The sequence below is a fragment of the Thunnus maccoyii genome, chromosome 16 (genome assembly GCF_910596095.1).
Source record: "Thunnus maccoyii chromosome 16, fThuMac1.1, whole genome shotgun sequence".
NCBI classification, from domain to species: Eukaryota; Metazoa; Chordata; class Actinopteri; order Scombriformes; family Scombridae; genus Thunnus; species Thunnus maccoyii.
Window position 1 is genome coordinate 4,879,758 of NC_056548.1, and position 23,947 is coordinate 4,903,704.

Genomic DNA, 23,947 nt, shown 5'->3' on the forward strand with positions numbered 1-23,947 from the left:
TCAGAATGTTTATTTTTACTTTCCATATTTTACTGTTTTGACTGTGATTATGATGTTATAAGGGGAAATAGATTCTTACAGGGAAACAAAATGTGCATTTAAATGTAACTTAATAGTTAGATGGTGTATTACTTACAGTCCATTTACATTATTGTTGTGAGAAACAAATACATTTAGTGACTGTAAGCACTAACAATAAAAAGGGATCTCCAAATCCAGTGGTGGAAAGCAACTAAGTACATTTACTCAGGTACTGTACTTAAGTACGATTTTGAGGTACTTGTATCTTACTTGAGTATTTCCATGTGATACTACTTTATACTTCCACTCCATTATATTTCAGAGGGAAATATTGTACTTTCTACTCCACTACATTTATTTAACAGCTTTAGTTACTTTTCAGATGCAGATTCGACACAATGGATAATATAACAAGCTTTTAAGATACAACACATTGTTAAAGATAAAACCAGTGGTCTCCAACCTTTTTGGCTTTTGACGTCTTGCAAAAAGCAGTGCGTAGTTGGGGTCACATTTCAGATGTCTATGAGTTGTTAACAGCTCCACCAAATAGTGATTTTCCCCTCTAAACTCCTCACATGGTTGCATTTCAATTAATGTTCAAATGATCCAATATTTCAGCAAAAATCAAAGATAAGAAAAAAAGTCCAAAAACTGAAAACAGATTTGTGATTTGTCAGTATTAATAATCTAATGATGTCATATACAATAATATATCAGTCAGAGAGACCAAACCACTACTTTTACTGCAATACTTTAACTACATTTTTACTGCTAATACTTATGTACTTTTACTTATGTAGCATGCAGGACTTTTACTTGCTATGGAGTATTTCTACATTGCTATACAGTAATACGTCTTCCAGCTCTGCAGGCCGGTCAGAAAGAATAGCCTCTCTTAAACAAGAAGTCAGTCCAGACAGTTTCATATTAGACAACGGTGTATTTACCTGGCCTAACGTAAACGAACTGTCAATACAAATCTTGATTTTGGTTTGGCTACCTGTGATGTACATTTGTGCTATTTAACTTTCAGGATTTGTTTGCAATGTTCTGGAGGATATGGTGGCCCCTGATCCTCAAGGCCTAATGTTATTGGGCACTAGGCTTATTGTTAAATTTGAATTTTTATGATAGGCTGATAATCTCAGTATCAGCTGTGATCCATAGTAAAGTCATTGCATATTGAAAACACCAGAAAACACAAGTGTTCAGTGAAAATTTTGACCAAACAGAATGATAGCTCTCCCTGCAGGCCCTGATACTTCCTTGTTCCTCATATCTATTGTAATTCAAGCATAAAACTGTATTACCTACAGAGGAAGGTAGGGGGCGTAAAATATCCTGAAACTTCCCGGTAAAGATTTGCTGTTGCATTTCAAAATAAAAAGCCTTCCTTGAGAGAATGATATGATGATAGGTCCTGTGTTAAGAAATGTTCCTACTTCGTTTCTCATTGCGATGGCTTCGATTAGGTTCATTGCAGAGATAATGGTTGGGTTTAGGGCAAAGGTTGGGTTCAGGTTAATGTAAGAAATGTACAAATAAACACAACACAGGCATGCTGTAAATCAGAAATTCAAATAATTGTTTTAAAACTAGAACACACATTTATAAAGAATAGCAACATCCAGAATGTGCAGTTATTAATCATTGTTGTTTAACTGTTGATGTGGGTGGCATTAGAAAACAATTTTTCTATTTAAACTTTTATTTATCCATGGAAGCTTTCCACCAGTAATGCTGTCTTGCACACCCACACAATTCACAACTTGAAGTTGCCCTGTACAACCACAGTCCCATTTGATAATAAAAGTACATTGTCTTTATATAGCACTTATCAAAACCAAGGAGTATAAAGTGACTCATTTAAAAAAAAGAAAAGTATAGGGGCTCTAAACGTCATCAAATATTTTCAGTTCCTCAGAAGCTCTGAGGCGAAACTTTTCTTTTCCTCAGTCTCAAAGCACTGGGATTATTGTCCACAAGGTCTCTGTTAAAATAGAAAACAGGTTTTTCTTGTTTTGTTTTTTATTCCATTCAGATTCAGATGCATGGAAAGTACTGTTATTGTTTTTGTTGTCACATAATTTCTGTTCAACCGCCACCTATTTGTGAAAAATATACCTATTATGGCCGAATAGGCTAAAGTTGTGGAATTAAAACAGTATTAGAATTCACACATTAAAATTTCATTTCTGGTAGGTTTATTAGACATAATCTCAGCACCATGCACTGTTCAAATAGCATGGTGCAACCACAGTTTTAATGACTCTTCTCCTATGGGGACAGTATATAAGTATACATACGCCTTTACATATGCCTTGTGTTTATTTTGTTACCTACAGAACATTTGTGAAAAATTATGTAAAACTTTGGATGTACATTACTAAAGTCAAAACTTCAGCTTTTGACAGGGGGGCAAATATATTTTCTGGAGGGCCAGATTTGGCCTATGGGCCACCATTTGCCTACCCCTGCTCTATGGACTTAATGAAAATCATCATGGACCCCAACCACCCCAGCTACAGACTCTTTTCACTGCTACCATCAAGCATGCAGTATAGCAGCATCAGAGCCAGATCCAGCGGGCTCAGAGACAGCTTCTATCTGAAAGCCATCAGACTGTTGAACTATGAGACTTTGTGAACACACATACATAACAACACACACACTTACACAGTCTATCTCTCTCGCTCTTTCTCTCTCTTCCTTTCCTACACTCTTACTCATCCCCCACCAAACACACACACACTCTCTTCCATACTAGACTATATTTATATTTTTATCAGAAGTATTTATCACCCATCATTTATACATTATATGCAATACCGCACCAGTGCACCAATGTGCAATATAATGTATATTTGTGCATATTTAAATTTATCTCTCTCTTATCTTTTCCTTCTCTCTCTCCTTTTTTAATTTTTTTAATATATAATTGTAAATGTTTTATTTTTCTACTCTAAACTCTAACTCTAACTTTCTACTACTAGTTTCCTGAAATGTTGTGTTTTGCACCTCAGGGCCACCATACTAAATTGGAACTAGAGCTCGAAGAAGCCAAACTCCACCACGTTCAATGTTGCCATCGTTGACCCTCTATAAATAAACAAAGTTATATACAGTCAATGATTGCCATCTGCTGTGTCTCTGTGCACGTGACAATAAAAGCTCTTGAAATTTGAACTCCAACTGACACATACGTGCTTTTATTTTTATTTTATTTTCACAACACGCCGGAAGCTGCGCCGTCTTCCTGTGAGCTTGACGTCACTGGCTGCTTAACAAACACACAACAGTAGATTGACGTCACTCGGGAGCCTGGCCCGGCTAACTGTCATCCGTGAAGAAGGGAAGGACATGACATGGAGCTAAATCTTCCGATGTACAGTTATATATGCGTCTTAGCGTGTAAAAAAGCGTAGAGCCATTTTTGGTATTTATGTTCCCTGTTAGCTGTTCTATCGTTTCTACAGCTTGAACAAACAGTGGCTAGCTAAGCAGCTAGCTAGCTTATAGTTAACTTACTGTAACTGTTAAAGGCAGAAAGCCTCCGCATGGCGTTAATCCTGTTTACGAGGTCTCGGGCACCTTTAATGAAAACGTCCCGGTCGTTAAAGAATGATTTCCAGAAAGGTAAAGGTAAGAATTCATTGTTTTATATTCTGTCTAACTTATTGTTCATTATATTCACGGAGACAAAATAAAGCTAACAATTAGCATCTAGAGGAGTCTTTGCATACGCAGGTGGTCCAGTTTGCAGTGAGCTAGTGGAGGAAGGTGACAGGGTATCAACTTCAAATAATCTGTCATTCTGTATTTTAAGGTACTAATCAGTAACTACTTGTTATTAAAGCTGTGTTGTACGGGAGGTTTAGGGTTACAAACTCTGGAGACGCCGCGTCTTGCCGCTAGTCAGAAATAAACAAGGAGCAGCCCATGATTTTTTGGATTCAGGTTATCTGAGGACAGCTTGGTTTCTGCTGTGACTGGCGAGCGCCCCCTCTTTCCACTGCAGCCTGAGAGGATGCTCGTTGCCATGGCAGACAGGCTCCTCTTTTGTTTTTTTTTTCAGGAACCCACAAGATATCCATTTCATTTATTTGTTCAGCTCATGGTAATGAACAGCACCTGGAAGAAATGCGATTCACGAACAAAACACAGCTCAATTTCCTCGCACAGATTCCCATGACCAAAAAATCTCATATTGCCTGACCCTTACTTAAAACATAAGCAATAGTAACAGATGGTCTGTCAATTCTACTTATTTAACAACCATTACTTACAGTAACATAAGAAAAAAAAGATCAAAAGCCATACATAATAATTCACCATCAGCTGAGACAAGCCATTACCTGTCAGCTTCATACAGTCTCATTAGTATTTCTCTATTTTTTTGAACTGAAAAATATTTGAATAACCCTTTAAATCTTTCTCTAGACAATTCCACATTTTGACGCCACATACTGAATTACTGATTAAAGTTACATTTCCTTCTCTTGTCCTCTTCCTCAGAGCTAAAAACAAACAGCTTTTGTAAACTCTCTGGCAATATTCTCAATTTTTGCCCTGTACATAACTAATAATGTCTGCAAGGCGACCAATTCATATCTACTTCTCAGCATGAAGTGTCATAGGAAGAATGTGAGATATGACATGAATGAAGCTGTATTTTGTCTCTGTTGTGTGCTGATTCCAGCCTCGTTTTATCTCAGTGGTCTGTTTATTGTTGCTGTTGGATAAGGTGGTGAAATGTTGAGCCACTGAAACAGAATATGCAATGATGATGTTGCAGTTGAAGAGCACTGTGGAAATGTGTGTTTTTCCAATCGAGGGCTGCTAGTAACATTTGATATTCACTTTAGGTTGATATAGAGTATATATTATATCTCACCTTTTATACCAAACTGAATGTTATACAAAGAGAAGAGATGCTTTGTACCAGATTTAGCTTCTAGCTAGTTTCCATCAGTAATCCCTGGGCAGGTAGACACAAACCACAAAGTAGGGCAGCCAGTAACCATTATTTTCATTATTGATTAATCTGTTGATCATTTTCTCGAGTCGTTTGGTCCATAAAATGTCAGAAATGGTGGAAAATGCAATAACTGTTTCCCAGAGGCAACGGTGATGTTGTTAAATGTCTTGTTTTGTCCAAACAATCCAAACATATTGACTTTATTATCATTGACGACTAAAGAAACAAAAGAATAATAACGTTTAAGAAGCTGGAACCAGAGAATTTGAGAATTTCCTTCCTAAAAGATGACTCAAAACAATTAATTGATTATCAAAATAGTTGTTGATTAATTTAAAAGTTGGCAACAAAGCAACTAATTGTTGCAGCTTTACCACAAAGGTAACTTTATGTGCACTAGTGCTGCAACTAACGATTATTCTCATCATCGATTCATCTGCCGATTAGTTCCTCGATTAAGCAATTCATCATTTTGTCTATAAAATGCCAGAAAACAATGAAAAATGCCCATTATAATATCTCAGAGTCAAAGGTGATGTCCTCAGATGTGTTGTTTTACCTCATCAACAGTCTGAAATCCAAAAATATTCTGTTTACTATCATGTATGACAGAGAAAAGCTTTAAGTCACCACAATTAAGAAGCTGAAACCAGCAAATTTTAGCACTTTTTCTCAAAAAAAGATAATTAATTGATTATCAAAATAGTTGCTGATTAATTGACTAATCATTGCAGCTCTAATGTGCACATCACAAGTTGTCAGAGCCTAAAGTATTACAGTCACTTGCACGTTTAGTCTGACCAGCAGCGGGGAAAAAAACACAGCTATTAATTTTACAACCAGCACTTATAACCAGCAAATGTTTGGTTGTTAGAAATCAGTATTGACAAGGTTTTTTGGCCCCTCACTAATAAAGGGAGGGAGATTTGATGGTATATAATATATAATAATAACAATAGAAATTTGTCATACGTCAGTCATACTATGTTAGCTGCACCTTTTAATATCTCTGAGTGTATAAAACCATTGTGTTACAAATCATTGAGTACGGCTGTTTGATGGCAATATGATGATGTACCTTGATTTGTTAGGTATTTAATACATTGGAATAGCTAAAAACAGACATATATGGATACTTTACAACAGTTTCCTAATTGATTTATAGGCTGCATCACTATATATAGCCATATTGTGATACACAGTAGAATTACATCTAACAAAAAGAAGACTCATGCTCTTTTTAAAGGAATGCTCTCATGCTTTATTGAAATGAATCTCCTCACTGACTGGTCTTGAACCGTCCGTCAGTCAAACTGAGTGTGGTGAAATCATTCAGTCACACATTTGTGATAAGCATGAACTGCAGGAAAGCAGTTATATAACTATGAACATTAAGATGAGATGTCTCTACACCTTTTGTTGTTTAGTTTATAGACGTTATCGCGGGTGTTAACAGGTAGCAATGAAGACATTGAAGAGAGATAAATTATGTCTGTGGTGTAGTTGGTACATTGAGGCTTATAAATAGACGACAGGGTCAGAAAGGGGATTTGTCCGTCTGCGGTGCATGACTGAGATTGTATTCCTGGCTTTAGGCCCAGATTATCAGACAAATTGCGGGGCTTCCACGAGGAAAGGTCAGTGCCTCTTATAACTCCACCTGAGACCGGCTGAGCCTAATTTTCCCTCCCTGTATTCACGTTGGACACGTTGGCTGATATTCTGGTTGAGATTTTACACATAATAAGTGCGATCATATCTTGATTTGTGAATGTCCCTTTGCACAGTTATAATAAGCGGTCTCTAAATTTGACTGTTTTCATGCTTTTAACATGCATCCTTTATTTTATTCTTAATTGTGTGCATAGTAAAAGTACCTTAAATGCCTTCAGTTGTCTCATTGTGTTTGTAGTGTGTTGTGTTAGCATATTTATTCAAGAAAAAAAGAGGTAATTTCGCCTCTGATTTCACAAAGAGTTAATGAGCCAGCCGTAACAATCAACCTACTATGAAAAAATATGGATAACAAAAGAAAATCCATAGTAAATTCCACAGTAATAGTGATCTCAAAGCTGCACAATGACCCTTCAGTGCCGCTGTAACTGCTGAACATTGACCGGTGTGCAGTTTTTGCAAAGGAGCTTTCGTCAAACAAGGGTTGTAAGTTCAGAAGTAGTAACGATAAGAGCGTTATCTAACACAACATCAATAAACTATAGGAGAATAGTTTCAGCGGTGAGAACATCACGCTACACGTGCAGTGTCGGTGTCAGTGCAGCATTAGTGGCCTGTGAGGTGGCATCTGCAACAAGCCTGGTGGGAGCCGTTTATTTATTTATTTAGAGTGCTTACTCATGCGGTTTGTCGAGCTGAGACCGGTGTCATTCAAACCCCCACACACCGAGACGCCTGAAAACGTGAGATTCGGTCGTCTTTCAAGTAGACAGAGAGTTTAATCCGACAGGAATTGACCTAAAAACGTCATATTTTATTGGTGCCGTGAAAGGAGATGCTTGACATTTGACAGCCACATACTCAGAAAGCCAAGCGTAACAACATACAGTCTGGACTTCATACATTCTGTCCGATAGACAAGCTTGTTTTGAGGTCATGTCACTTCTGTTTCTAAGGTTGGATTTGTTTACAAGAGGCCAATGTGGACGTAAACAAGGCAGGGAAGTAAACATTCCTGCAATGGTCCTAGATTTATGATTGAGCTCTGCATCTAATGCAAAGAAACATCTGTGGTGGGAGGTGTTCAACTAATCATATAGCCTTACCAACAGTTATTATTATAAAACAAAGGATACTTAACATGATATCCAGTATATTGTAGGATGTTCAGGTAATAACAGAACAAATAAAATGTATGGATCGATGTCTGTATCTGTATTGAAACGCCTTAGACAAAACATAACAACTCCCGTGACCTCATTTAACCTCATTATACGGGCACTTGAGAGAAATGTCCCCAGGCCCCGGTCTGGTGATATACTGCTCACACACTGCATGAGGAAGTGTTATTGAACTGCTGTTTTAGCACTTTACACTCAAGACAGCTGCAGGGTATGGGTCACACATGAGCAAGCTGTTGCAGGTGGAAGTAGGGCACGGCTTTATGGAGCAGACTTCTAAAGATAGATTCTAGTTCAATAAGGGAAGATCAAGACTAAGTCTAGGCCATGACTAGAGTAAACACTGTGCGTTACTTTACAAATGCAACAGGAATACAGATGTTTTTATAGGTTGCCTGGATTGTGGAAGTCAACAACCAAGCCAAGTAAAAGTTTGACTAATCATTTCATAGTTGTTGCACCAGAGACGGGTTCAGTAGACGCGCTTCATAAAATACAAGATACGGTTTCTTGCTTTAACTAATGCCAATCATTGACTAGTTATTCTTGGGTGGAACATCATCCGAAGATCAGGAACACTGATAATAGAGCTAGACTGATAAATCAGATAGGGAGATATATTAGATATCATCTTATTTAGAGCTGGAACGATAAGTTGATTTACAGACAATTAACTATTTTGATAAAGAAATAATTGTTTGATAGCAAAATAACAAAAAATGTGCTTGCTCCAAATTCGTAAATACACTTATTTTCTGGTTTCTTTAGTCTTCTATGATGGTAATCTGAATATATTTGGGTTGTGGGCTGTTAGTCGGGACAAAACAAGACATTTGATGACGTCACCTTGAGCTTTTGGAAACAGCCAGACAAACAGACATTTTATAGACCAAACAGCTAATCGATTAATTGAGAAAATAATCATCAGATGAATCAATAATGAAAATGATTGTTAGTTGCAGCCCTAATCTTATTGCAGATGCAGTGTATCAGTATCAGTATATGTGGGAGAGAACAGAGAGAGTTGATTTTTCAACAGTAAAATTTTCCACTCAGTGAGTCTCAGTCACAATTACAGAAAAAAAGTATAAATAATCACAGAGATCCATATCCAGATTGTTTGCTGTCCTCACTCTGCCATAATGTAAGAGGTTTATTATTACTGGGGTTTAGTTGGCTTTTGTTTGGTCTCTTTTTAAAGGTTTCATATTACAACAGTTTGTACCAGAAAAGCTTTTTGTTTACCAGAATAATTTTGAGGTTTTACTTTTGGTTTTATGCACTTTTGGTTTTATGCACGGGCTCCAAGTTTGTCTCAGTTGCGCTCTGCTGTGCTGCTGCTCTACAGAGAAAGAAAGTGAAAATGAAAGTAATTTTCTCAGAATATTCATCTCTTAAAAGAAATGTTCAGAATCGCAAGGTTAAGTATTAATGCCACCATGTTATATTATGGTTTTCAAAACTATGTTACCACTATTGTGAGTGTGAGTAAAAGAAACATTGTAGAAAAGTCATACTAGTCATACATACATAGCTTTTATATATTAGCTTAGTGCCATAAATCACAGATTAGGGGTAAAAAAAAATTCTTGTTTTTACCAAATATCTTCGTCATGGTTTATGATATATTATTATTTCATATAGTCATGTGGTTTTTTGTGAAGGAAAGCCTGTTCACAAACATCTTAATGGGGGAACAAATGCACTAAATACATTATAAGTGTACTGTGATTATAGATGATAGCTGTTGGAAAATGTTTTACTCAACATATCTTTGACTGGAAGAAGCACAAATGTGAAACCAAAACTGTGAAAACCTCAGAGGGGATAAAAACCACAGAGGAAACGCTGTAGCGATGAAGCTGCTTGTTCAGCCCAGTCGAACGCTGTAGGGTTAGGTAATCTACTGTATTTCCAGGCTTTTCTTTCTGTGCCGTTTGTAACCGGCTACATTAGCTGGGCCGCTCAGCCCACAAAGGTGACACTGTTCCAGTAAACTCGTGGCCTCAGTCCTCCTGGCCTGCAGCCACAGCATGTCATGTTCAACCAGGCCTTGCTGGATTCGATCCAGCCGGCCATGTGAGAGCCGGAGGAAAGGGCGTGGCTAGGACATCTGCGCCAAGATGATTGGTTGAAAGTGTCTCACCACTCCGCCTTCTCTGTGCATGCACAGTCGCTGACAGCTGCCTCGGTAGTTTTGGAGCCCCTCTGTAGGCCTCACAGAGGGTGTGAATATCCTGCCCTCCAAGACAGAGCAGTGTGAAGATAATACTAGAAGAAGAATACACTTAAATTATTTGGTAGATGTCAATTTAAAGAATAAAAATGTTTCTAATAAAAGTAGTAACAGTATCTGAAGTGCGTTAAATAATAAGGAAAAAGCAGATGTAACCACAAGACATACAGACTGACTTTAAAATGATTTTGTTCATTCTAGTTAACTGAATTTCAGCTATCTTGATGAAGTCTCACGCCTTATAAGATCTACATGTTATCATCAGTAAGCACATGTACATCTGTTTTTTGCAGCTTCTGGGTAACAACACAAAAGTACAAAAAGCATGCTATCATGTTACTAGTCCTTATTTAATTCTGCACAGACATAATGACATTTCCACCACTAATAGTCTTCCTCCGGTGGCCTCATCTGAGCACTATGCTGCTAGATTTCCATGCTATGTGATGAATGGGTAGAAAGCTAACGTCTGAGATGTCAGCAGAGTTTTGTTAGTATTCCCAGATAAACCATAGAGGAAGCCAACGGGAGTGACTTCACTGTATATTGTGTTATTACATAACCCGTTTAAAGCACAGTCTTTTTTTTTTTTTTTTTTTGTTGGGGTCGTAGCTGGGTCAGTAAATCCAGGGATAAAGTTGCCTTAACAGCTGATGTGTAAAAAAAAATCTGTTCATTTGCTCAACAGCAGTACATAAAAGTGTGTTGTGTTTGTGTGTGTTTTTGCCCCTGTCTGTTAAATGGCTTATTATCAGTTCACAGCCACTCATGCTCTTTTTTTTTTTTCTTTCTTCCTTTCAGGGAAACTAAAAGATGGTTCCTGTTTCAAGTGCACAGCGCTCAGACTCTCCAGTCAAAAGTAAGCTAATCAAATGTGTTTATGAAGCAGCAGAAAACCACTTACACACCATAATATAAAAACTGAAAGCCTTACATTTCTACTATGTAGTAGTTAATGAATCTTGAAGAAATACCCTCTAGTTTTGAGGTTTTCTTTATTTTTCTTGGCACATATTTCAGTATTTGAGGGGCTGTTCTACATTTTACAACCATTTAACATTTTGCAAAAGGTATTTACCATAATTTTGTTGCGTCCTTGCTATTACAATGGTTTCATTTTGAAAACTAAGGACTTAAAACCCTATGCACCCAGTGCCAGTAAGGTGTTTTTCTGAAGTTTCAGAAGGCTAGTTATCAGGTTTTATTAATTGCTCATTTAATACTTTTTATATTTGATATTTTAAACCTGATTTTTAAAAATTTTATCCCCATGACAAAGCCTGCACTTTCTGTCCTGAACTTCTTCATCTTGTTGTCTCTTTAGACTTGATGGGCTCCGACTGGGCAACTTGGCTCAGATCTCTTCATTGGGCTCTTCCCTCCACGGGTCAGACGGATATGTGGGCCCCTGCCAGAACCTGGACTCACAGCGGCTCTACTGCGCTTTTGTGTTGGGGGCCTCCCCTTCCCCGTACCCCGCGATCACAGCGGGGCCCCAGTGGACGAGAGCACATCATCAGGACATCCCCGGCGTCAGGTGGATACACACCTCGAGGAGACGATGGGACGATTCAAAGGTGGAGAAGTCACTGCGTTCGTTAAAGGACAAGAAGAAGAAGCTGGAGGAAGGGGGGCCGGTGTACAGCCCGACGCTGGACGCTGAGCCCGTAAGACGGACTCTCCGACAGCGCGTCATAGACGAAATCAAGCACTACTATCATGGCTTCAGGCTGCTGTGGATTGACACCACCATTACTGGGAGAATGCTGTGGAGGGTACTGAACGGTCACCCTCTGTCCCGCCGTGAGAGGAGACAGGTGAGGCCTGCAGGGAGGCTACAGTTTTTTTTAAAGTTTTGTTAGGAGACTAGTGTTTTCAGCTTAGGACATTTTTAGTATTTAGAAAAAAAACAACATGGTGGAAACCCGGTAAAATGACTTTTTAGGGGTGAATTTGTATGTGGCGCTCATTCTCATGTTACCAAAGACTGATTCACTACACCTGACAAGTTGATAAACATCCGTCGGCTCTGGTTAGCTAACATGGCACACAGATTATCCAGAGAGAAAAGGAAATAACATTAACCTAGACAACATAAAGTTAGCTCCTGCAGTTTTTGAGAAATTACCTGTATCTGTTTTCCAGACCATCGATGAGCAGCACAGGTTGAAAAGCACAGAGGCTTCCCTCACCCCAGTAAAGTTAGCATGTATAAAACTAGATACTGTATATGTACAATGTCAAAATCATAATAGTAGATGCCTGCACTCATAAGAAGCTGCCAGTACCATTTTATAAATGTTATGTTACCTTTATCAGCTGTCACTAAGTCAGAAACAACCACTGAAACCCTAAATGCATGTCACAGTAATCAATATTGATCACAGAGCCTGACAAATGTTTGCACAATTCATTTGACAGCCATAAACGCACAGATCTGTCTAAAATAGTTTCTCCCCCACCCTTTTGTTGTGCAAATCTATTCACCATTTTATTAGAATCTCTGGCCAGATTGCAAAACTCAAACGGCTAATGAGGTGAAAAAGAGGTTTCCTTTTGGGAATACTGAACTTTTTCCATGGATTACTAGTTTATGGCATAAAAACAACTCCTCATGTCGATTTTGTCATAAAATCTCTCTTCTGGTTTGTTTTCTACCTTAGGTTATATGGCTAATAGTTAAGGTAGTTCTTAAAGGTCAGGAACAGCTCACACATGCATTATTACATTGAGAATCAATTAGCATAAAACAAATAAGTGGTCTTTCCACCATTTTTTTCCTCTCCACATGATGCTGCACTAAATGACTACAAGATTTGAAATTAACACCAGATACTAGTAAATTTTGATTGTCTGGCAAGTATATGTGAACTGCCAGCTTGCTTAAGAGAAACCATGTCAGCAGCTAATAAACTACAGGAAATTTGATCAGTACAATATGGTACAAGTAATGTTAGGTAATAATAGATAAACGTTCAAATCAAATCAGAAATTCCAACCAGTATTTCCAGTGACAGAAAGCCATTTTTCCATTCTGGCTCAGAGTGTACAGCAGGGATCACCAGCATGAGTTAAGAGATCAGGGATGACTGAGCAAGAATTCAAGTCTGACTGCCCAGACATCTTGTTCTATGCTGTTTAATCCACAGCTTCTCAAACCTAATGGGATCGATTATAGAAATTGGCTGAACGCTGAGTGTTTACTCACTAGGCGCTCAGCAGATTGTGATGCTTGATTAAAGCTCTTTAGGAAGTCAAGTCAAGTCAATTTTATTTATATAGCACCAGATCACAACAAAAGTTATCTCAGGGCACTTTTCACATAGAGCAGGTCTAGATTATACTCTATTTTACAGAGACCCAACAATGAGAAAGCACTTGGCGACGGCGGCAAGGAAAAACTCCTTTTAACTGGAAGAAACCTCAAGCAGAACCGGGCTCTGGGTGGGCGGCCATCTGTCTTGACTGGTTGGGTTTAGAGAGAAAGAGGGAGGGGGAAAGGGAAGAGGGAGACACAGCGAAGCATGGCAACCACAAGAGTAACAATAATAACATTAATAATAATAGAAATATGAATAATAACGATAGTGGTTGCAGTGGATATCAAGCTGGACTAAGGCCACAGGCACAGGAAGCAGGCAGTCCACAACTGAAGGTCACCTGCAAGACAAGAAAGCACAAGACTCCAGGGAAGATGCCAAGCTAGTAACATGTATTAATGGTACATGAATGTGTACAGATGGAGAGGGAAAGGAGGAGAGAGGAGCTCAGTGCATCATGGGAAGTCCCCCGGCAGTCTAGGCCTATAGCAGCATAACTAAGGGCTGCTCCAAAGTGAGCCTGGTCGGCCCTAACTATAAGCTTTATAAAAAAGGAAAGTTTTTTGCCTTCTATTAAACGTAGAAAGGGTGTCTGCCTCATGGACCGAATCTGGACGATGGTTACACAGAAGAGGAGCTCTGCCTCCCATTCTACTTTGGAGATTCTAGGTACCACCAGTAAGCCTGTATTCTGGGAGCGCAGTGTTCTAGTGGGGTAATAGGGTACTATGAGGTCTTTAAGATATGACAGTGCCTGACCATTAAGGGCTTTGCAGGTGAGGAGAAGGGTTTTAAATTCTATTCTGGATTTTACAGGAAGCCAATGCAGCGAAGCTAAAATGGGAGAAATATAATCTCCTCTTAGTTCTTGTTAGTACATGTGCAGCTGGATTCTGGACCAGCTGGAGAGTCTTTAGAGACTTGTTAGGGTAGCCTGATAATAAGGAATTGCAATAATCCAGCCTAGAAGTAACAAATGCGTAGACTAGTTTTTCTGCATCTTTTTGAGACTGGATGTGCCTGATTTTTACAATATTACATAGTTGAAAGAAGGCAGTCCTTGAAATTTGTTTTATGTGGGAGATAAAGGACATATCCTGATCAAAGATAACTCCCAGATTCCTTATGGTGGTGCTGGAGGCCAGGGTAATGCCATCCAGAGTAGCTATATCATTAGATAATGTGTTTATAAGGTGTTTAGGGTCTAGCATGATAACTTCAGTTCTGTCTGAGTTAAGTAGCAGAAAATTGCAGGTCATGGAGTTCTTTATATCCTTATGCTGGGAGTTCAGTTAACTGATTGGTTTCATCTGGCTTCATTGATAAATATAATTGGGTGTCATCTGCATAACAATGAAAATGTATGTAGTGTTTCCCAATAATATTGCCTAGAGGAAGCATATATAAGGTGAATAGTATTCGTCCAAGCACAGGACCTTGTGGAACTCGGTGTCTGACTTTTGCGTGCATGGAGGATTCATTGTTAACGTGTACAAACTGAAATCGATCTGATAAATAGGACTTAAACCAGCTTAATGCAGTTCCTTTAATTCCAATTAAATGTTCCGGTCTCTGTAATAGGATGTGATGGTCAATGGTGTCAAATACAGGACTAAGATCTAACAAGAGAAGTAAAGAGAAGAATCCTTTGTCCAGTGCAATTAGGTCATTTGTAACTTCAACCAGTGCTGTCTCTGTGCTATGATGTGCTCTAAATCCTGACTGAAAATCCTCAAATAAAACTATTGTTATGTAGAAACACACAACTGATTGGTGACTGCTTTCTCAGAGATCTTGGAGAGAAAGGGAAGGTTAAATAGTTGGCTAAAACACCTGGATTAAGACTAGACTTTTTAAGAAGAGGTTTAATTACAGCTACTTCAAAGGACTGTGGTACATAGCCTGTTAATAAAGACAGATTGATCATATCTAGTAAAGAAGTGCTAACTAAGGGTAAAACTTCTTTAAGCAGCCCGGTTGGGATGGGGTCAAAGATACAGGTTGATGGTTAAGATGAAGAAATCCTGAAGTTAGTTCAGGAAGGTCAAAAGCATTAAGTGTTGCCTCTTCCTTTAGCTTTAGCACTTAAAGGTTTCTCATCAATTACTATTCAATTATTAAGTAGAATTTGGGTATAATTGCCTTTTAACTGAGTGACTTAATCATATTATTTACTAATATATGGACAACCTTAGTTAATAACAAGGTTTTATAATCAATAATTCACACCAGATGCAGAATAAATACTGTTAAGTTTTAAATTTTAAGTATTTACAGTGAACAACTGTGGAAGCAGAAGTTAAAATTCATTATTTTGCCTCTTGAAGTCATAAAATATATATGAAACATGAGTCTTTGATATTCTTTGAAACGATTTACTCCTTGTTCTGAATCTGCCGGTCGTCTGACATTCAGAGAAGCCGTCTGGAATGAGGTCCAGTACCCACTGCAGTAATCTGATGCTGGTTCTCGGTACACAAGTGTCATGTAAGGAAAGGTTTGTGGGTCAGCTCAGATCACACCGTTACCACGTCCCTTGATAGCACAGGATGGTACAGACTTAGTGGATTGGCAAGTTGTGAATGCTCCTCTCTGGCGTGAAGGATTGAGCTGCTGTTGTGGTTGACTCGGCCTCTGCTGCCCTTGTCGGGGAATCTGTCCATGTGCTTTGGCTGAGATACTTGGCAGAATCCAAAATTCACCAACTGCTTTAGCTATTTAACTAACTAGTCAGGTAAGGAAAAAAAACGTAATCAAACTACATCCAAAATTCGCAGCATTTAAGTGGAAACTCACATTAACACCACATTAAAATAAAGAGGTTGATTTCTTCAATTCTGCATCTGATATTGACAAGAAAAATTATCCAAGGATAGCCCCAATCTTATTTTTTTATTTGACTAAACTAAAATAGAGCCTCAATAGAAATATTGAAGTATTTGACTTTAGAATTTGATAAATCTGGACAATGAATAAATATCCATTAGGGCTGCAATTAAAATTATTTTCATTATCGATTAATCTGTTGATTATATTCTTGATTAATCGATTAGTTGTTTGGTCTAAAATGTTAGAAAATGTTGAAAAGCGTTGATTAGTCTTTCTAAAGACCCAAGTTCATGTCCTCTAATGTCTTCTTTTGTCCCAGCCAACAGTCCATAACCCAATGATATTTAGTTTACTATCATAAAAGACTAAATAAACTATAAAATATTAACGTTTGAGAAGCTGGAATCAGAGACTTTGGACATTTTTTTCTAGTGCAGGTGTTAGTCTTTCAGACATCAGTACGCAGGCATGTTACAATGTATTTCACAATCCATACTGACACACCCAAAGACAATGGGGACCTTTCATGCTTTGCAAAGGGATGGTGCAATGTGTCTTACAAAACTAGTGAAATGAAGAGCTGAAACGTGCCAGTTTCCTTTTTCAGTTGCTCTTGCTGTAGGGGTACATTTTCCATTCATTGCTTCCACTGACATTCGAGGAGATTCTTAAGTTTACATTCTCTGTTTGTCATGTGCACAACAATTATAATGAAGCAGTCATTGCCAATGAAAATTTTTTTAATAAACAGCACTGAAGTAGATTTTTTTTTTCATCAATGTGCTCCCAGATGCATTTACTATATGGTAGACATGTTAAAATTAAATTGTTGTCTTAAAATGTTGTGATTTTTAATTGAACCACCCAAATACAAGATACGGTTAAAAATGTGATAGCTAATTATCAGTTTCCCAGTGACATTATTGTTTTTACAGTACATAGTGTATAGTGTCACTTGAGAATAATATAAATCTTGTTATTTGGCAAATACATTAAATAAAAAAAATCATACACTGCACTCAAAAACAACAACAACAACGGGGAAATAAAGTCTCATTGCGGTGCTAATAGCTGCTGCTCAGTGCTGATGATGATCACAGTCCCCCCCCCCCGCCCCATTAAACCCACACCAGCACCCCATCTGCACCTTTTCAAATGCAGCTGACTCCCTTGGAGCGCATGTCCTGAACCCATCTACACCCCATTCATCTAACCTGGACTGGCTTTGCCTCCTTAATCTCCTCCTTTCATATTCACTTACAATACTCAGGCCTCCGTTTAAGGCTCCTTCTATTTTAATCTGTTACCCCCTCCTCCCTTCTTTGATGTGGAACTCTGGGAGATGATATACATGTCAATGGGCCTACGGACAAAGGCCTTTTCACTCGCGCTGGCCTAAATCCTTCACCCTACTGGTCCACTGACATGCAGGTGGAAAGGGCAGAGAAAGGACTCATGTTTTGGCCTTCTCCTCCCAGAGCCATCTCTGTAGATGGCCGGTTGGGGATTGTGTCCCGGGATAGTCAGAAAGCCAACAGTTGGACAGCTGTACAATGAAGTAGACCAGTGTTGGCCTGGTACTTCTATACTCTGAGGATTGTTCAGGGCTGTGCTAAACAAATGTGCTTCCTGTTGGCTCAAGTGGACAGTTTCTGAGCCTTGTGAGGCAGGCAGAATGTTCACTTTGGTCTATAGCACCATGAAAATAATACACCAATGAGTTAGGAGGTTTCTGTTGCTCTGGGGATGTATGGGCATTGGGGTTAAAAGTGCTGACTGTTGAAACTGTTATTAGTGGGATTGAGCAGGGCGATTGTACCAAGAGACAAAGGAAGATGAGGTAAACATTTTCACACGTTTCCCTGCTGGCTTTTCCACCCGCTGCTGCTCTCTCCTGGAGACATTCACAAACTGCAGCCTGGTGTAATTGTACTTACATGAACATGGTTGCATAATAGGTTCTGAAAAACCATCTTCATTGTTTAAAATCCAAACAGAAGCAGACACTGGCTTAGTCAAAATAAACCTCCACAGTTGCAAAGATTTCTTCACAAGGGTTGCAGTTCTTCAAGGACATGGCTGGCAATTTTGTATATTTTTCATATTGTCAACAAATCTCATGTGCAGAGCCAAACCAACAATGAACTGATCTACTCACAAGTATTGTGTGTGTATTCAAAGCCTGATATATGTTATTTCTCTGTGCCTTAGACCTCCATTGTTGTGCTACATATCATAACCTTATAACTTTGTATTGAAGTTCTCTGAGAAATTTACAGTGTAGTACAAATGCATGCACAGTGGCATCTGCCTTACACAGAACTACTCTCCAGAGACTGAAAATGTGATCGATGTTATTAGTCTTTGAAACCGTTTCTAAACAAACTAACGTTCCAAAACTCTTTGTGATGAAGGAACATGTCACCCAGTGCAGCGGTGTGACACATCGATGTGTTTTTCATAGTTTTTGGACAACAATGGAGGTCTACGGCATTAAGTAGTCGATTCTAACAGTTTCCAAATTGTCCTCCCCAGTTTCTCAGAACGTGTGCGGACGTCTTCAGACTTCTTCCCTTCCTGGTGTTCATCATCGTCCCCTTCATGGAGTTCCTGCTTCCTGTAGCCTTGAAACTCTTCCCCAACATGCTGCCGTCCACCTTCGAGACTCAGTCAAAGAAGGTAATCAGAGTTGGGCAAAAATAAAGCTGCATGATATAGACAAGATGCATCAGATCAATTTTTTGGGTAATATTTTGTTAGATGTTGCAGTGGTGAATCAAATTTGTAGTGTAGTTTAAAGTCTACGCTTAGTGTCGGTGTGGTTTGAGACACAGTGACTCAACACCAGTAAATTGCATTGGTTTATCCTTCGATTGATTTCCCTAAATAATAATTATCTTTGAAAATCAATTTTGCAGTCTCTCATTGCAGTATTAGTGAGAACATATTCAGCAAAACGTGATCTTCATTCATAGCTTGAACTTTCACCTTGACCTGCTGTCTCTTGACAAGGTTAATCCTATTTGAGTCTAATCTTTACTATAACAGGATCCTTGACCTCTTGTTCTGCACTGTTAATGCCTGCATAATAATGATAATAATCATTGCTAATGTAATTTTCCAATTATGTTTCCAGTAAATTGGTTTTCCTCAGACTGCATTGATTTTTTTACAATTTACACTGACATATACAGAACTCATGTAAGGTGTAAAACAACGCTGTAGTTACTGTGAACTATTGACTGTAGATTCTTTAATTTCATCACATACTTTATCACATTCTTGAAAATCAGTTTACAGAATGCTCAACAAAATCTTTTTTTTTTTTAATGAAAAAAAGAGGGAAATATTTTTACACCACAGTGAATTTGTAACCTGTTGTAACAGGAGGAGAGATTGAAAAAGGAACTGAGGGTCAAACTGGAGATGGCCAAGTTCTTGCAGGACACCATCGAGGAGATCGCTCTGCGGAACAAGGCTGCCCAAGGCAATGTGACGGAGGAGTTCTCCACCTTTTTCCAGAAGGTTGGTGTCGGTGTTCATTGAGACTGTTCAGTATGAGATGAGGGAACACAGGCTCAGTGCTTCCCTCTGGTGGTTGAATCAATAAATGTCTCAGTTGGTTGGTCTTTAGTAGGATGTACTGTATATTAGTAAAAGAAGCTGAAATTAGGTCATATATGTAAAATATGAAGGTTCATTTTTCATATATATGTTGTGATTTTACACTTTTACCACTTGGAATTAATTAAGCGAGCACTCTTCACTCTGTTTTCACTATAACAGTTTTCAAATAAAGCTGCACTACATATTTTACAGTACATGATAGTGAGCTAAATGGCAGCACATATCTGAAATTTTGAGAACTCAACAAAAAATGAACTGAAATCCAGTTAAAACTAGGACATCTGTTTTACTCACATGATAAAAACAGGACAAGGGGAAGTCCAGCTTCTCTAGATAGATCATTGGCACTGTTACATTTTAATTAATTACTTCATGTGGATGGTAGTGATTACAATGACACCAAAATTGTGTCAAACAGGGGAGACTTGGGTCTTAATTAGAGGAATATGCTGCAGTGTCACATCCTAATTTAGGTTTTTAAAAAAGATTAGAAAAAAAGTGTAGACCTTTCTCGTCCAGAATGATTTACAAGTCATAACTTGTTCATCTTTGTAGATCCGGGACTCTGGGGAGCGTCCCAGTAATGAGCAGATCATCCGCTTCTCCAAACTGTTTGAGGATGAGCTGACTCTGGACAACCTGACCCGACCTCAACTGGTGGCACTCTGCCGCCTTCTGGAGCTCCAGTCCATCGGGACCAACAACTTCCTCCGTTTCCAGCTCATCATGAAGTTGAGGGCCATCCGTGCCGATGACAAGGTATGAAGCTCTGTGGTAATATATATTGTTTTACAGTTCCTGCTGTTGTCTTTTTAAAGGCGTACTGTGTAGGATTCTTTGCTGCTGTTGAAAGCATTTAAGGGAAACACTGAAGCACAAAAAAAACAGCGATGTAACCCAGTCGCTAAGTTTTTACAGAGTCCTGACCTCACACCCTGCGTGCTGTTATTGTCTGGGGGCTACACACCCATTGCCTAAAGGTTAACGCCCAGAAACGTCCTGAACACAGCAAGATAATAAGATAATAAGAAAATACAGGCAGAGAGCAGAGTCTCTGTAGATACATACACCGCCACACACTTCCAGTGGGTCACAGGTGATGATTGAGTGCTTCCATTGTTTTTTAGGAAAATCCTACACAGTATGCCTTTAAAGTATGACATTTAATTTAAACGTAAGTAACTGAATGTGAACTCTGTGCTCTGTTTGTGCAGCTGATAGCAGAAGAGGGGGTGGAGAGTCTGAATGTGAACGAGGTGCAGGCTGCCTGTCGTGTCAGAGGGATGAGATCTCTCGGAGTCACAGAGGAGCGACTGAGAGAGCAACTTGTGCAGGTAACAACAACAACAGGAAACGAATGGAAGATATTTTCAAGAAATTACCGGCAGACGTAGATACATTTTTCCTCAGTCACAGAAGTTGAACTACTTATTGTCCCATTTTTGTGCATTTTTCTGGGATGTTATGCTTACACACTTAAAATTCTTTACTGTAATATGACATTGGCTGGGTTTGACCTGCTAAATTTGATAGATCCTTTAGTTTCAGCTCATTATTTAACTGTCCAGCTGCAACTTTACTGATTTGGTTCACTCTCAGTGCTTTCATAGCATCGTTTTCAGAGAAAAAGCTCTAAAAAGCCACTGTACACTACCTTCTCAGCACCAAACGGCAAACAGACACAGTTAGCTGTACACTAGCTGGTGAACATAGTGGAGCATTTAGCAGCTGAAAAGCCAGATATTTCCCTCAGGAGTTGGTAGAGAGCAAAAAAGAGCTAAAAGAGAGTGAAAGTTGGACTTACATTCAGCAGGTGGACAGAAACACCACTCCAAATGAATGATAATGTTGCTCCGTAACTGCTGGATGTGGAAATAAGCAACTATTTCCTAACATATCAGCTTAAAAGGTGATGATATGTCAGTGTTGTGTTCACTACTTGTTCCTGCTGAAAACTAGCGGCCAAAAAAATCAGGTAATGCAGGTTTAAAGTTAAAATGTACATGCAAAACGATGATTTCAACATCTAAAAACTGATATAATGTTGTGTTCTGTGATTCATTTTCACAGATATTACAGAGACCCAAACTCAAAGTTTAAGGAGAGTTTAAACGGTCTTGATGTTGTCTTGTTATGTCACGTACGTATCAGTCATAATCTGTGTCATGTTTCTGTCTTTTGCAGTGGCTGGAGCTGCATCTGAACCAGCAGATTCCCACCTCTCTGCTGCTGCTGTCTCGAGCCATGTACCTGCCCGACACCCTGTCTCCCGCCGACCAGCTGAAGACCACACTGCAGACGCTTCCTGAGATGGTGGTATGTTGACAGACCGGATCTAGGACAAAAAAAGAATTCAGTCAATTCAGTTCAGTCTTCATTGCTCTACTCTGCTCCACTCTCTCTTATACAGACAAAGGAGGCCCAGTTAAAGGTGGCAGAGATGGAGCTCTCTAAAGTGGACAATAAGACCAAACTGGAGACCACGCTGCAGGAGGAGGCGGCCATACGCCAGGACAACAAAGACAGAGAGATGGAGAGGTTGGCTGATGCTGCAGAAAAGGCTGCAAGGGTAAGTTCCTTTCACATAAATTTGGAGGATTGGTAACTGTAGGTTTAGGGGTTTGAAGCTTTTTGATACAGTGGATTGATTTTTGCCAGAGGGAAGTACAAGTCCATTGTGCTTGAAATGCTTGGAATGAAACTGAAATGAAATGAAACCATAATGAAGTTTGGGAACACAAACGCCACAACACCAAAAACACAAAGGTAAAACCACAAAAATGAACCAGTTAAAGTCGTGATATCAAGACTCCAGCAGAATAATTGTAAAATCAAACATTTTCAACAATGAATAATAATGATCGAAAGCAACTAAGTACATTCACTCAGGAACAATCTTGAGATACTTGTACTTTACTTGAGTATTTCCATGTGATGCTACTTTATACTTCCACTCCACTACATTTATTTGACAGTTTTAGTTACTTTTCAGATGAAGATCTGACACAATGGATAATATAACAAGCTTTTAAAATACAACACATTGTTAAAGATGAAACCAGTGGTTTCCAACCTTTTTGGCTTTTAACGTCTTACAAAAAGCAGTGTGTAGTCGGGGTCACATTTCACATGTCTATGAGTTGTTAACAGCTCCACCAAATAGTGTTTTTTCCCTCTAAACTTCTCACATGCTTTCATTTCAATAAATGTTCAAATGATCCAATATTTCAGCAAAAATCAAAGATTAGAGAAAAAGTCCAAAAACTGAAAACAGATTTGTGTATCAGAACTTTTGTTTTTTCTTCTTTTCTCTCCCATTAATCATCTCACGTCCCCTCAGATTTATCTGCTGACCCTTTGGAGGGGCCCGACCCCTAGGTTGGGATCCACTGGACTAAACTAGCTAACTGTATATAAAGTAGTGTAAACTAGCTCCACCTCCAGCAGCTACAACAGTAACATGCTGCTCTAACACTGATGCTTCACTATTAATAATCTAATGATGTCATATATAATAATATATCAGTCAGAGAGACCAAACCACTACTTTTACTGCAATACTTTAACTACATCAAGCTCATAATACTTGTATTTTTCATGCAAGACTTTTACCTGTAATGGAGTATTTTTAGGATCTGAATACTTCTTCCACCACACTGTTTCTGTTTGGCCATCACACCTTTATATGCTCAAGTTTAAGGACTTGGTTACACAATGAAGGTGTCATTTCTCCCATTAATACAGAAATGCTGTTCATGCCCAGTTTCTGTACTGAAATATCATCATGTGATGCGCCCTTACTGGATCTTTTGATGCAGTGGAAATTCATTAAGTGGACCTTTAAGACTGGTATTTGATCTGACCTTGATTCCGCCCAGTTGCTCTTCGAGTGCTTGATCAGTTGTCTCATCGCCGTCTTCTACAGGAAGGGGAGTTGGAGCTGGAAGCAGAGAGAGTCAAGCACAGCCAAGCGGATGCAGAGCAGGCGCTGTCTAAGGCTGACAAGGCCGCTCACTCAGAGAAACTGAGGGATACGGCCCCCGTCATCGAGGGAATCAAGGTAATACCTCTATATGGA

The 23,947-nt window shown here is 38.9% G+C and overlaps 1 protein-coding gene across 4 annotated transcripts in view; it reads left to right on the forward strand.

Moving 5' to 3' along the window:
- Window positions 1-3,315: 3,315 nt before the first annotated feature.
- letm1 (leucine zipper-EF-hand containing transmembrane protein 1) overlaps window positions 3,316-23,947 on the forward strand; it is a 33,590-nt gene continuing 12,958 nt past the window's right edge. For 2 of the 4 annotated variants that reach the window (XM_042388410.1, XM_042388413.1), the window contains exons 1-10: window positions 3,316-3,666; window positions 10,895-10,952; window positions 11,418-11,910; window positions 18,778-18,921; window positions 19,630-19,767; window positions 20,425-20,628; window positions 21,084-21,203; window positions 22,054-22,185; window positions 22,280-22,438; window positions 23,795-23,929. In XM_042388410.1, the coding sequence (XP_042244344.1) occupies window positions 3,582-3,666; window positions 10,895-10,952; window positions 11,418-11,910; window positions 18,778-18,921; window positions 19,630-19,767; window positions 20,425-20,628; window positions 21,084-21,203; window positions 22,054-22,185; window positions 22,280-22,438; window positions 23,795-23,929 (1,668 nt within the window). In that variant the 5' untranslated portion in view covers window positions 3,316-3,581. The remainder of the gene's footprint in view (window positions 3,667-10,894; window positions 10,953-11,417; window positions 11,911-18,777; window positions 18,922-19,629; window positions 19,768-20,424; window positions 20,629-21,083; window positions 21,204-22,053; window positions 22,186-22,279; window positions 22,439-23,794; window positions 23,930-23,947) is intronic. The other 2 variants (XM_042388411.1, XM_042388414.1) reach the window with 1 other exon arrangement.